The following is a 14,434-nucleotide window of genomic DNA, read 5'->3' on the forward strand; positions in this document are numbered from 1 at the left end:
ACTTTCCCTGTGGGTTGCTCACCGGTTGGGGTCGCTGTTACATATATATACAATACGGACATGCGTAGTCGCGCAGGCATGGCATGGCATGGCATACAGTAGGTAGAAAAATAGATAGCCGGTCGGTCGCGGGGGATTTTCTCGGGAGGGAAAGAAATGCTGATTATCGTCCGCGCGATGCGCGCATTGGTTGCTGGGATTAAAGTATCTGCCTGGCTAGCTAGCTGTGTTGTCCCCGTATCGTATCATATCATACCAGGGATGTAGTTTGGTATGGTATCAAGTAAGTATCCGGTATCTAGGAATCATGCTTGCCTCCTCGTCTAGTCCTATCCGCATGCGGGCATAGCAAGAGAGTGCGCGCAGGGCCCATCGCGTGCGACCAAGGGGGAGCTGTCAGATGGCCTCCCCTCGCTCCCTCGGTCTTCAGCGCTACTGCTGGGACGGCAATAAGCAGCGCTGTGTGTGTGTGCGCAGTGGCTGCGCGGGGTGCTGATTGGGCGCCACGGGATTTATGGTTAACGCGGTGTGCGCGTGGCCTTTTGGTGGGAGGGAGGGTATGGTTAGCTGTTGGCTAGGGGGGTCATACTTTTCGCATACTATACCATACCAAGCTATCGTTGGCGATAGTGTGACTGCTAGGGGGGGGGGGAGACGGATTTAGGGTGCTTGGGCGGCGGTGGTGGCCACGAGGAGTGTTTTACGATGGGTTTTAGGGTGCATGGCTGTGTTAGCGTGTTTAGACCGGAATGATGGTTGGAATGTTACGGGTTGAAGTATGTAGATAGATAGATAGGCTGGCTTGGTGGTAGGTGGTGGCGGTGGTATCGTGGCTTGGATGGATGGCGATGGACTGGGCTAGCCAGGTCGTTCGTGATGATGATGATGCCGTGGTTCCCGTCTGTGGCTTGGTTGGATCCGTTGGTCGGTCGGTCACTCCTTCCTGCCGCTTGGTCGCTCTTATCACACACACACGGATTGCATTACATTACATTACCAACTGAAGGATGTACCAAGGGAAACGGAAGATACGGACATTACCAACGGACGGAGGAACCCATCCCATCCCATCTCATCCACCCATTCCACCCCCCCAGCCACACCGTCCACGCATATCACCATCATCATCTCCGTCCGTACATATCCAACAACATACTTCTCCCCTCTCCCATGCCTATCCATACCTATCACCCTCCCTCTCCCACACATCCCCCCCCAAAACAGGTAGCCATCCCCCGCGCACACACTCTCTAAAAAGCTTGGCCTGCCAAGCATTCTGCCGCTTGGCTAAGAATCATGCTTAAATGGGGCGAAAGGGGGTGGGGCGTGCCAAGAAAGCAGGTGTGTAAATGCGGCCTGAGAAAAAAACTGTGGTCAGGGAGGGGGAGGGGACGAGTGTGTTAGAGTGGTGCAGCTGAAACGGCGGCGCGCGGCGCTGGACTGGGCGGGTGGTTTGTGGTTCCGTCTTACACGAGGGATATGAAGTATGAAGGAGGGATTTGCGGTGATGGATGGGGATGGCGGATGGTGATTTGCTTGTGTGCCTCTTGTTGGAGTGTGGAGAAGGTGCAGACATCTACGTAGATGCGGATAGGTTGGTTCGGTTGATTGGGGTAGCTAGTAGGGGGGGAGGTGAACGATGGACGCCTTATTGGACCCGAGGAATAGGATTTATTGGTGCGCGAGACAGGGTTCGTATTCCTTATTCCCTTTTTTCCCACACTCGACAAAATTACATTTTTTTTTCCTTTGTCTCTTTTTTCCCGATTCTGCCGTGTCCGTGTCCCTCTCCCTCTTCATGGCGGCTCGGCGGTAGGCTGGGCGGGCTTGGAATTTTCTCTTGGGGTTGGGGGCGGTTTTGGGGTCTTGGCTTGGCTGTGTGGGCGGCGTCAGACAGGCGCGGTGTTTCGGCGGTGATTTTTTGGGGGAGTTGCCGACGACGGCTCTAACTCTCGCTCGTTTGAGAGCGTTTTGCCGGTGATGTGCGGCTGGGCATGGATGGGCTTGGGTGCCAGGGAGAGAGGGGGAGGGCCGAATGGGTAAATGGAACCGGACTGGCGGGTTGTTGGATGTGTGGGTTTGAGTGGAGTTTGGGTGGATGCTATATTGGATGTTTCTGTGGTCGGTGGATAAGGTGAGGACGGCAGAGGGGAAGGAGAGTAGAGAGTAATGTGGGAAGTTGCGAGCTTGTTGGGTGGATTGTGACATCTGTACTGTAATAGATAGAGTATCTCCGAGGAGAGTACTCTATCCTACTCTGTTCTATTGTTTCGGAGTTAGAGTTTCTCGTATGAATGATCACCATCACCCGTACTTTATTTGCTGTAAGCTCTAAGGCGTAAGCTGTAGCATGTAATCTGTAATTTATGTACTCCGCGTATCCAACACCGCCGTATACCAAGCCCCCAACTAAAATTCCGCTTCGTGATGTCCACTCCCTCCTGTCTTGGTAAGAAAGTACTAAGATCGGGCTTACCTCCCCCTCCCATGTCCCATACGTACAGTATACATGTACGCCCAGTACCTCCCTCCCCCAACAAGTACATCCCCTCCGATCTCCCTCTCTCCTCTTCCGAAGTCCCCTTCCGCGGACGAACAAGGATGCTGAAGCGGGCGGGCGAGACAAGGCGTTTACCTAAACCTACTGCGGGCCAGGGTTACATGCTGCTTGTCTCGGCCCTCGATAAATCATCTCAAATCTTAATCTCACCACCGACCGCGCGAGACCGGGACGCCACTGGTGGGTTGGCGAGACTAGGGGGGGTTACGCGCGAGAGAGATGAGAGGCGAGATGAGGGTGCTGCTGACGGATGGCTGATTTTCTTGAATTGATGCGATGATGCTCGCTGGGTTTCGTTTACAAGGCAGGGGGACTTGGCTGGGTATTCTTCGGCGATGGGGAGAGCAGACGGCGGCGGCCGGTTGGCGAGGATGGGGGAATTATGGTTGGGGAGATATGGGGATTATGGGATCATGGAGATGGTGATCGCAGATGAGAGACGGGAAATGTGAGATGCGAGATGGGGGCGGCGGCTGGATGACACAGTTCTGACTGTAGTAGTGTACATAGTTTATTGTATTGTATAACAGTTACTCTATTTATGTATTGTACCTTATTTATGTATATTATTATACTCACAGTCTACTTGCCGTTGAAAGGAAGGAACCATGGTGCCTTGGCCCCGTTGCACGTACGTACGCACTGTTCCTCCCTATGCTGTGCCGTGCTGCTGCTGCTACTGGTTGAGTTACAAATCACTGTGGCACTCACTCACTCGTATACCACTGGGCCTTTGTGATTACATTATTATTTGCCCATTTATTACCTCTTGAAACCCCACAGTCTGCCCGAAAGGACAGATTCCGGCCCGTCCTACGGAGAACGGCTTGCTTGGAGAAGAGAGGCCGAGAGGGATATGCGGCAAAAGACCAGGAGATGGATGGATGGGGCACGGATGGGCACGACATGTGCAACGCTTGGATGTGGGCGGGTGTGGACGGGAACTGTGACTATTTGGGGAGATTTTCTAGGCATATCTAGGCGGAGATGAAGGCACGTTTGTGAGAAGGGAGTTGTTGGAGATGTTTTGAAAGTTGAAAGTAGAGTGAGTATTTATTGATGGTCTCTCTATCTGAGTAAGTACCTTATCTACGTCGACCGGCGGCAATCTGCGGGAGAATATACATTGAGTGCGGGTTAGAGTACGTATGTTAATTTGCAGGACAGCCTCATGCAAGCCGAAGCATCTCGATGTTGGTTGGGTTCTATGCATGAAGGAGTGAGATGCTTGGAGGGAAGAAGGCATGAAGGTGTCGTATGCAGCCACAAATAGACCATAAGGCGGAAGGGATATGCATCGGAGGGGAGTATAGTATCTTAGGAGACACCTGCATGAGCATCTGAGGGAATATCTGAGGGAATATAAGTGAGAGGTTAGTGTTAGTTAGTAGAGAGTACGCAACTAACTGTAATTAGCTCCAAGAGGGAACAGTCGAGTACTTCGAGGATGTATTAGAGTACGAGAGTACCCTGTTGGAAGACTGTGCTCCGTTGTTAGGCGTATAGGCGTAGTTATGTAGTTAGACTCGAGTACCTCGATTAGTGTATGGGGTACAAGAATAAGAGTTGTACTTGTATCTCCAACCGTGCTTGGTCCACTCTGCATGTGGCTGGCAATAGAGTGGGAATAATCAGTAGATTAGTATAGTGGGATACGCAGGGGACGACGTAAGAGAGTAAGCAGACTAGTAGCGTAGAGTGCTGTAATATGGTAGTAAAGTAGGGTAGAGTAAAAGCAAAATAAAGCAAATGAAAGTAAAGTAGAGTAAAATAGAGTAATGTAAGGTAGAGTAAAGCAAACGTAAAGCAAAATAAAGTAAAGGACCGCAAAGTAAAGTATATGGGGGCCTTCCCTTCCCTTCCGATCCTAATCTGCTATGTATCCGCCGTATCCATGTGGAGTTCCATTGGCTTGGCATTGTTGGCTTGGCACGTTGCTGGTTTGACTTGGAAGGCTTGGCTTGATGACCGGAGTTTAATTTGTGTTTAGTGTGTAATGTAATACTCGGCGAAGTTACAGTTACCGCTCGGCGAAGTTGTGGAAAAGTCTTCTTTGTCGGTGGAGGAGGAGTGGTGGTACTTGGTTTCGTATGGGGGCATAAGTATAGGATGTATAGTATGGAGTATAGTATAACATAGTATAGCACATGTGGTCAAATCTGTCAGCTATGCCAACCTTCCTTCTATATAGAAAGGCGATAGGACTCTTTGATACGGAGTCAACCGTTCTCATCTAGAGTCAGCTGTTGACAATACTCTTACTGTAAGTCAGAAATAGAGATATTACGTGTACATACGGCGCAGCAACACTATACCATACCATACATAACCAACAGCCATTACTCTGTCTTATGCTCCTTCACAAAAATAGAGTACTACAACTAACCAACAACTACTCCACATAATGCCGGCTGCATCTGCCTTGTCCAGCCTCGTGTTCCTCCTTGTCCTCCTTCCTTCCTCGCGCCATGCCATTCATGCTAAGCTACTTACTAAACTGTATACTTAGCCCATACCATGCCATGCTAAGCTACTTACTAAACTGTATACTTCGTACCATCGTTTGTGCTCTTAGCCGTACTCTACTTTAGTTGATTGTAACTCTACTACTAGCAGATTACAGTAGACTAACAACTACTAGTCGCCCTTTCCCTTCCTAACCCCCCCTACCCCCCCTACCCTTCCCCCCTACCCCCTACCCCGTTCCACCTTCTTTATCCCCACACACCCACCTTCTTTCGCTCATTTTTACCTTTTCGCCTTTTTCCCAACCCTAAACCTTCTCGCAACGACCCAGTCCATGGCGTGCCACCACCAAGCAAGCCACACCAAGCCTCGCCCAGCTCCGCCCAGACCCAATAGAAATCACCGAATAATCAAATATTAACGAGAATACCTAAATACCTAAAATATCCAAAATAAATCATCATTTCCCTCTCCCCTCAATGGCCGAGACCCCAAGACGAGACCCAAGACAGAGTGTGGCACTGCAAAATCCCACTATACTACACTACCTGTGACTACTGTTGTAACAACCAACTAAACTTTCCCTTTGACGCTCTAACCCTCGACCTTATACCCATCTTAGCCCTTCTTAGCCCTTCTTACCCTTCTTCTTACCCATCTTACCCGTCTTTTGACCCATCCTATCCATTCTATCCCATCCTATCCCCATCTTATCCAACCTGATCCAACCTGATTCATCCTAACTTTGCCCCATCTTTTGCCCATCTTACCCATATCTTACCCATCTTCTTACTCGTACACAGACACGGGAGTACTACATATACATACTACATGGTACACAGATCTTACCTTATTACACCTTCCTTCCTTCTTATTTGTACATAAACATAACATACGAAAGAAGAAAGAAGCAACAGAAGAAGAAGCACACGCCCACGGCCACCGCTCATCCTCACCCTCACACTCATATTCACGCCCTGCATCGCGCCTTCTTTCTTCACACTAATTAATTACAATATCACACTCAAATACTCTACTCCACCCTGTACAAGCTTCTTTCGACCTGCCCTGTACCTTACACATCTCAACTATTTCCACCTTTTTACCTCCTTCCCACCTTCCTTTCCGTCTTCCGGCTTTCTTCTTTCCACCATTCTCCCGAACCGATCTCCATCGTCACTCACCCTTCCTCCACCTTCCACCGCCGATCTTCACTAATCCTCACCGATCAACACCACCAACACCACCAACGGCAATTATCTCAAAACTTCCGTCAAACTCACCCCGGCCCTACTTCTCTGCTACTTCTCTCACTGGCTGCACATCTGCCATCGAAACAGTAACAGTGCCGTTACGCCGTTATCAACCATACTCCGCGCACGCACTCAGATCGTCCGCCGCCATCTGACTCCGTGCTTGTTCACTGGCCCTCGTCCTTGCGCTTAACGGGATTTAACTATCAACCAACCCCTCCACCCTCGCCCATTTCGAAAATAAAGCACCTGCACCTACTCGACAACCAAGACACGATTACTCGAAAAAAATAGTTGCCGACGAAACATATAGTGCTTATCCCCTTCCACGCTCATAAGCCCACTGTCCACTATCTGCCGTGATCAGAAGTGGGAACTTTCGAAATAAAGCGCCGAACAGATCCTCATATTGGGATCCACTCCAAACAGATAGGATACGACTCCAAACAGACACCCCTCATACCCATACGAACAAAGCTGCTGCTCCACCAACACACAGCCGTTGCCGTTTTCTCTACATGCATATATATGTATATATATTTAATTATATATACATGTAACCACACATAACACCACCCACACCAAACGAATTCGTTTTCTGACGCTACACTTAACGGCCTTGGTGTTTCATACAGTGAGTACAGCATTTTCTTTTCCCTTCGGCCAAATTTCAAAGCAAATCCACGCACACCAAAAAAAAGGATCAGCTCAAGGAATGCCCGACATACAAATCCTGTGTCGTCGCTTGTAACCTTGCGTCATCGGGAGTCTGTATCTTCGGCCAACTATCGCCTGCCGGAGCTTTCTACAATACGCGCGTGCGCCGGTCCTCGACAAAAAAAAACCCCCCATCGTTGAACAAGAGAGAGCCGCAACTCGGCCACCAAACGAAGAATCAGCACGCCAACACGACGTTTGAAGCAACTTGCTCTACAGCGTGTCCAGCACCGACTATCGGCTTGCACAGCACTTATTCATACTATACGTGGAAGGGTCATAACTAACCACCTTCTCAAGCGAACACAGATCAAACGCCGAACGCCTGACATACTCGACAAATCTTGCGATTTGACCCTGCACAGAACTGCCGATACCCCCCACGACTATTAGCGCACCACGCAATTGCGCGGCCAGTGCGACAGACCTACAAGGAGAAGCGCTTCAGAAAGGACGCGGCTGCGTGACAACGTTCTCAATTGGGAAAGTTGCCCTCGTTTAGCCGTCGGCAATCCTACACTACGAGCTTCCGTACTACGCTTGTGATCGAATATAAACCATAGAGAAGAGACGATACCACGCGCTGAGATAGATACCCAGCCTATACAAAGATGACGGAAACATACAGAGGACACGTTCGGAGCCCTGCGGACGCCATAAAGCTATTCGAGGCTTGCCGACTTGGCTTATTACCCCGCGTGCAACGAAGATTATCGGAGAAGGAGAGGCAATCAATAACATCTGGCTCGGTGTTCGTATGGGACGAGCGCGAGGCAGGCATGCGTCGGTGGACTGACGGCAAATCATGGAGTGCGAGCCGTGTCTCTGGCAGCTTTCTCACATACCGCGAGATGGAGGGCAAGCGCGGCGGGGGCAACTTCGTCCCTGCACCGCGGCGACTTGGCGGAAAGACACCAGATAGTGGGCGCGGCAGCGACGAGGACGCAGATATGGACCAGGATAGCCTAGACGGATACCGTTATAAGGCAGATGGACTATTGAAGCAGTCATTCAGCATCACGACATCTAATGGCCAGCACCTTCACTTAATCAGCTACTTTGCGCGCCAGCATCCGAGCATAACAGATCTTCCACAGCCAACGACCGATCCGGCACTGCGACATATCGTCCCCGTCAAGGGCATGTATCCCGAGTCCACAGTCCACGACCAAGCGCCACCTCCTCCCCGCGCGCAAATTCAGGGACCTTACATGTCCTCACCACAACAGATGATGCCCGGAAACGCCCCTCACTCCCGGTCACCATACCCTTATTCCCCCGGCTACGGCGCCTGGCCACCCTCTCCAGTCCCGACCCCCCCCTACAACTACCCTCCCTCAATGTACGGCTCGCAGCTTCCCCCTCCCCCACCAAACGACAGGAGTCCACACCAGTACTCGCCTCAACACCTCCCCCCTCATATGCAGCACCACCCTGCACCACAGCCATACGACCGCTCCCCTCACCACCCGCACAGTCCACACGATAGCCTCGCTCCGCGACACCTCTCCGCCTCCGGCCCACCACCACAGATGAGCACCCTTGCATACGCGACAAATGCTGCCCGCGACGCCCAGCACGCTCTCGCACAGGCGCAGGCCATGCAGGCGCAACAACTGGGACAGATGCATTCGGGAGCTCGTGGGCCGCCGTCTGTAGATCCAAGGTTAGGACCAAGAGTGCCACCACTTCACCACCAGCAGTCGAACGGGCACGCGCCGCCGCCTCTGCACCACCTCTCTTCGCCCACTGGAAGCAGGGACGGTTCGCTGGGACAGGATAGGCCACAACAGAGGAGTCCCCTATCGAATGGTGCACCGCCTCACCAGCCGAGAAGCGGAGAGGCCCAGAGCATTCCCAGCATTTCGAATATGGTGCACGGCACCCCCTCCTCAGGCCCGCCACCCTCCTCCGCCCCATTATCCGCGTCCTCGTCGCAACAGCGCAGCCCCGGCGGCGCACCGCAGCAACCGAGCCCGTCGAGCAGAATGCCCGATAAGGGCGTCAGCCCCGCCAGGAACGACGAGGACGAGGCTAAGGGCGCGAATGGCATCCCGAGAGAGATTCCGCATGCGAATATCACGGGTCCTGGGTTTGGAGGAGAGGATATGCGCGCGTTGAGGGTGCTGGATCGGAAGTTTTGTATCTGAGAGAGATTTCTTCCACCTTGCATGGCGGTTTTTAATATTGACTCGGATTTTCTACCGGAGGGAGGGATGGGAAGTAATCGGGGTGGATGGAGAGGCCATGTGACTTTGACAAAAGTTTGGGAGGAGCGCTCATTGCGTTTTGTTTTTTTCTGCGGCAAAGATCTTTTTTCTTTGCGTCGCTTTTTCGAGGGGGGATTCCGCAGTTTCCTATCAGGAGCAAATGCGCGGATAGGGAGACTGGAGACGGGGGAATGGACATGGATATGACTGCTTTGCTAGAGGGACCTACTCACACGAATGGACCGGAGCAGGGGGATATGAATACCTTTTTTTTTTAGGACTCGTTATGTTTTTCCTAGGAGTTGCTGGGGCCGCAAGGCATGGCAGGGCAAGGTGGATGGACGGACGGGACGGGGAGAGGCTGAGGGGCTATTGGCATCGCTCTTTGCTTTTGATAACCTCTTTTTTTGTGCTTGGTTTTTTTTGGTAGTGGCTTTTGGGGTTTGCTTTGAGGCATTGTTTTGCGTTTGTTTTTTCTATTTGCTTAGACTGTTCACGAGGGGGGAGAGTGGGGTGGGATGGGATGGGTATATAGGTGGTTGGTGACGAGGAGGGGAGATAAATGGTGGTAGATCAGGTTAATGGAATCAATCAATATTTCGTGACTATTCTATTCATTGGGTTTTTTCTGTTATATGTTGTGAGGGTATGCTACGTGTGTATCGCCTTGCTTCGAGTCATATAGTAGGTATTATCGACAGTCGGCCGACTTGGTTTTAGTTAAGTCATATAATTTTGGTGGCACTTTTGGTCGTCTGTAGTAGATTTATTTCTAAGGTAATCATTATATTGAGTGCGAATTTGCATATAACACGCTCTACTCCCGCCAACTACCTACACTCGCGAGCTGATTTGGAGACTAGAGAATGGCAATACCTAAATCTCACAACTGTCCGAAAAATATCCAATTCCGCCAGGCAACAACAATACTACCTACTTCGACAGCACCGTCACTGACCCCTCACCCTTCAAATCCCTACTACTGAACCCAACACTCACCTTAATCTCCCCCCTCGGTATCCTCCATGTCTGCGCAATCACATCCCAATAACTAACATCCCGTCTCGTTAAAGTAAACTTAACATCCTTGCTCTCTCCCGGTTTCAGCGCTACCTTCTCAAACCCCCGAAGAACCCTCAATGGCGTGCCAGCGGGAACGGAATCTTGCGGGAGCGATATGTATAACTGAACTACTGTGCTCCCAGCCAGCGATCCGGTGTTTGAAACCTTTGTCGACGCGGTGAGGAGGGGGGAGTAGAGGTCCGGGTTTCCCCCTGGAAGGATGGCTTTTGATGCATCTGGGATTGCTGGGGGGTTCTTGACTAGTTTGGAGACGGAGAACGAGGAGAGGGAGAAGGTTGTGTAGCTGAGGCCATACCCGAATTCATATAGGGGAGTAATGTTTTTAGAGTCAAAATGGCGGTAGTCGATCATCAATCCCTCTGTGAAATCGGCCTGCCATTCATCCACAGCAGTCACGGATGAGAGGTTCGTAACTGGGATGTCATAATCGGACTCGTGTTCTGAGATGGTGTAGGGGAGCTTGCCGGAGGGATTCACGTCCCCCCAGAGGATATCGACGATTGAATTCCCGCTTTCTTGCCCGGGGTAGTGCGCCGCGAGGATGGCTTTCACGTTTGGATTCTTAGCCCAAGGCATGGTGTTCACGCCGCCGGAGTGCGTTACCACGATGGTGTTTGGGCATTTCCGAGCTACGTTGTTGACCACCGCCGTTGAGTTCCAGTCGTTCTCGAAGGATGTTCTGTCGCGCCCCTCGGAAGCGAAGGTCTTGAGGAAAACGATGCAGACGTCGGGGGTGGGGAAGATACTGCGGAAGTCGTTGGAGGCGAGGCGGGAATTGCTTGTGATATACTGCACGCGGGCGCCGATTTCTTGGGCTTTGGATTTGATGGCCGAAAGAGGCGAGATGAGAGAGGAGTGCCGACCTGTACCGGATCCTCCGCCGACATCCAGGGTGCCGATGTCGTAACCGTATGTCTCGGACTCGAAGGAGCCGTCGGAGATGATTGTGAGGCCGTCAGTTGGATCAGGTGCGTCGTTTCCGAAGACCCCGATGTTTTTGGGAGACTTGAGGGGGAGAGTCGAGTTGAGGTTCTTGAGGAGTACTGTTCCTGCTGCGCCTAGCTTGCGGATGATTTTCGCATGATCCTTTCGGACATCTCGAGCTGGGATCTCAGGCACCCCGAGAGATGCGCCGTACTGGGCTGCTAGGACATGCATAGCTGATGGATCAGTCGTTGGGAAGTTCTTGTCCTGGCCGAGAAAGTAATATGGCATCATGATGCGGCGGACCATGTCATCGAGGCGGGTCATGGGTACACTTCCATTATTCACGGCGGTGGTGAGGTTTGCCCCGAAATAAGAAAGTCCTGTTCCTGCAGACAAAGATTCTACATCGATGGTTCCTGGCATGGTCATGTCTAGGCCAGCGTTGGCTGATTTCACACCAGAGTGCGTTGCGAACCAGTCAGAGACAACGTATCCTTGAAACCCCAGCTCTTTCTTCAAGATCCCATTAAGAAGTTCAGAGTTCTCGCAAGCGTAGGTCTGGTTGACACGATTATAGCTGCACATGATCGAAGTTGTCCCGGCTTTAACGGCATCGGCGAAAGGCCAGAGGTAGAGCTCATGCAGCGTGCGGTCGTCTATGTTGGAAGATACTGCTTCGATGTTTGTTCCATCAGCAAAAACGGTGTTGCTTCTCTGAGTCTCCTGCTCGTTTCCGATGAAATGCTTAGAGCAGGACTGAACACCTGCATCGTGAAAACCTCGAACAGAGGAGGCCATTGCGACTCCAGTTAAGTAAGGATCAGCGGAGAATCCTTCCCAGTTACGACCACCTAAAGGATGTCTCCCCAGAGGCCCACCAACAGGGCTGCATTATCATTGTTAGTTAAAGGGCAAAACAAATGGGTGGGAGTCATACCCCAGTCCGACATGACTTCCTTTAGCTCTGAATTCGGACCCGAGAGCAAGGGCTCGCTGGTAGATGAGATCCCTATCCCAGCTTGCAGCAGCTGTCAACCCCGCTGGGAAGATGCTAACCAAATCGGCACGATTGAATGCGGTTGGACCGTCGGACATGCAGATTCCTGAGAACCCAAGACGTTCAATTGGTGCTATGTTACCAATACAGGGCCCGTTATCACCGGTGACCATGCTCACTTTCTCTGTCAGGTTTAGCCGCGCGATAAAGGCATTTGCCTTAACTAGTGCATGCTCCCATCCACCAGTCCCTGTGGAATATGCTAATCAGGATTTATTAGAATTAGAGGCAATTGTGTTTCATTGGTTATCCTTACATATCGCAGGGGGGTTATTGTTGATACTATGGGACTGAGAGCTGGCTCGTCCCTCAACAACGGTCAAGAGGTGATTTCTGATGAAGAAGGCAATAACATTTGATAGAAGGACCATCTTGAGAGTATTAAGGAGGAAAGACTTGAGTAATATCGATGCTGTGAACTCTTATTTCTTGGGGAACTATCTAGGTATTTGTAACCCACAACTCCTTTTTTGAATATAGCAACTCATGAGGGGTAGACGTGAATGCCCTCATAAGGCGCAAAATATTGTATAGAATTGACCGAGAGATCGACCGGCACTAGAATACCAGCTCATAAGGACCGTGATAATGCCGAAGAGAAGATATACCTAGGTTAATCGTCTTCTCTGGCTTGTTTGCTTTGTTCAGCCGGTAACTGCGAGTTGGCACCATTCGCAAAAACAGGTCATGCTACGTAGTTACTTATATTGTAGTTCTATCGACTGCAAATACACTTTCCTATAACGTACATGTATAGCGAATGTGCAAAACAAGCGAATGTGCAAAAATATCGCGACCACCCTACCCCCTAACTAAACTCGATAATTCCACCACAACATAACATGCCTTTTAAAAATGACGAGAGAGAGTTGACCTTAGCTATCCAAGCTATTCAAAGAGACCCTACGCTACGCCTTTACGCTGTAGCTAAGACCTATTCTGTAGACCACCGCAAGCTTGCTCGCCGTCTACATGGTATGCAACCACGACGTGATATTATAGCCAATTCACGGAAATTGTCAAACCTAGAGGAATCAGTCCTTGTTCAACACATACTCAACCTAGCTGCTAAAGGATTTCCTCCGCGGATGTCTATTGTTGAAGATATGGCAAATCGACTACTTGCAACACGCGACGCGCCACGCGTTGGGTCGCGTTGGGCTTCAAACTTTGTAAAGCGCCACATAGAGCTCCAGACACGCTTCCAGCGCAAATACGACTACCAGAGGGCTAAGTGTGAAGACCTAGAGGTTATCCGTGGTTAGTTTGAGCTTGTACAGAATACAATTGCGAAGTATGGAATCAACGATGCAGATATCTACAACTTTGATGAGACTGGGTTTATAATGGGTGTTATCTCAACTGCTATGGTTGTAACAAGCTCAGACGGGTGGGCAAAAGCAAAGAAAGTACAGCCTAGCAATCAGGAATGGGTTACAGTAATCTAAGGCGTTAGTTCTTAAGGCTAGGCAGTACCGCCATTCATCGTTGTTGCTGGCAAAAACCACCTTGCATCTTGGTATAAGAATAGTAGATTTCCAAGCGATTGGGTAATTGCTGTTACGGAAAATGGCTGGACTACAAACGAGAGAGGCATGGATTGGATTCAGCATTTCGAGAAGCATACAAAGGCCCGGAGTGTTGGTGGTTATCGCCTCTTAGTCCTTGATGGTCATGAGAGCCACCATTCAGATGAGTTTGAGGAGTACTGCAAGGAACACAACATTATAACTCTCTGCATGCCTGCTCATTCTTCCCATATACTCCAACCGCTTGATATTAGCTGTTTTGGCCCTTTAAAAAAGGCTTACGGTCGGCAAATTGAAGATATGATGCGAGCTCATATTTCTCACATTACTAAGGATGACTTCTTTCCTGCCTTCCACGCTGCATTTAACATTGCAATGACAGAAAGTAACATTCAAGGAGGCTTCTGAGGTGCTGGACTTCTTCCATTCGACCTAAATAGAGTGATCTCTACACTTGATCTTAAGTTAAAGACACCAACACCTCCAAGCTCCCGCCCTAGTACCGCTCAACCTTGGGTTTCCCAGACGCCAAACAACCTAATTAAAGCTATGTTACAGTCTACATTTATTAAAACTCGGATTTCACGCCATCAAAATAGCTCTCCAACCTCAATCTATGCAGCTATTGACCA

At 50.4% G+C, this 14,434-nt stretch overlaps 2 protein-coding genes across 2 annotated transcripts; one reads left to right on the forward strand and one right to left on the reverse strand.

The window, feature by feature from the left end:
* Positions 1-5,511: 5,511 nt before the first annotated feature.
* Positions 5,512-9,775, forward strand: VE01_09389 (uncharacterized protein). Its single transcript, XM_018278803.2, has 2 exons — positions 5,512-6,913; positions 7,297-9,775. The coding sequence occupies exon 2, from the start codon at positions 7,608-7,610 to the stop codon at positions 9,144-9,146; it is 1,539 nt and encodes a 512-aa protein (XP_018126082.1). The 5' UTR covers positions 5,512-6,913; positions 7,297-7,607; the 3' UTR covers positions 9,147-9,775.
* A 255-nt stretch (positions 9,776-10,030) lies between these two features.
* Positions 10,031-12,644, reverse strand: VE01_09390 (uncharacterized protein; the record flags this gene model as incomplete). Its single annotated transcript, XM_018278804.2, has 3 exons — positions 10,031-12,102; positions 12,154-12,475; positions 12,530-12,644. 3 exons carry the CDS (start codon positions 12,642-12,644, stop codon positions 10,140-10,142), a joined length of 2,400 nt encoding a protein of 799 aa, XP_018126071.1. The 3' UTR covers positions 10,031-10,139.
* Between the last annotated feature and the right edge of the window lie 1,790 nt (positions 12,645-14,434).

This window comes from Pseudogymnoascus verrucosus, assembly GCF_001662655.1.
Source record: "Pseudogymnoascus verrucosus strain UAMH 10579 unplaced genomic scaffold scaffold_64, whole genome shotgun sequence".
NCBI lineage: Eukaryota > Fungi > Ascomycota > Leotiomycetes > Thelebolales > Thelebolaceae > Pseudogymnoascus > Pseudogymnoascus verrucosus.

Excerpts from the sequence above, each read along its gene's own strand:
- VE01_09389 (XM_018278803.2), top strand. The coding sequence starts at position 7,608 with ATGACGGAAACATACAGAGGACACGTTCGGAGCCCTGCGGACGCCATA.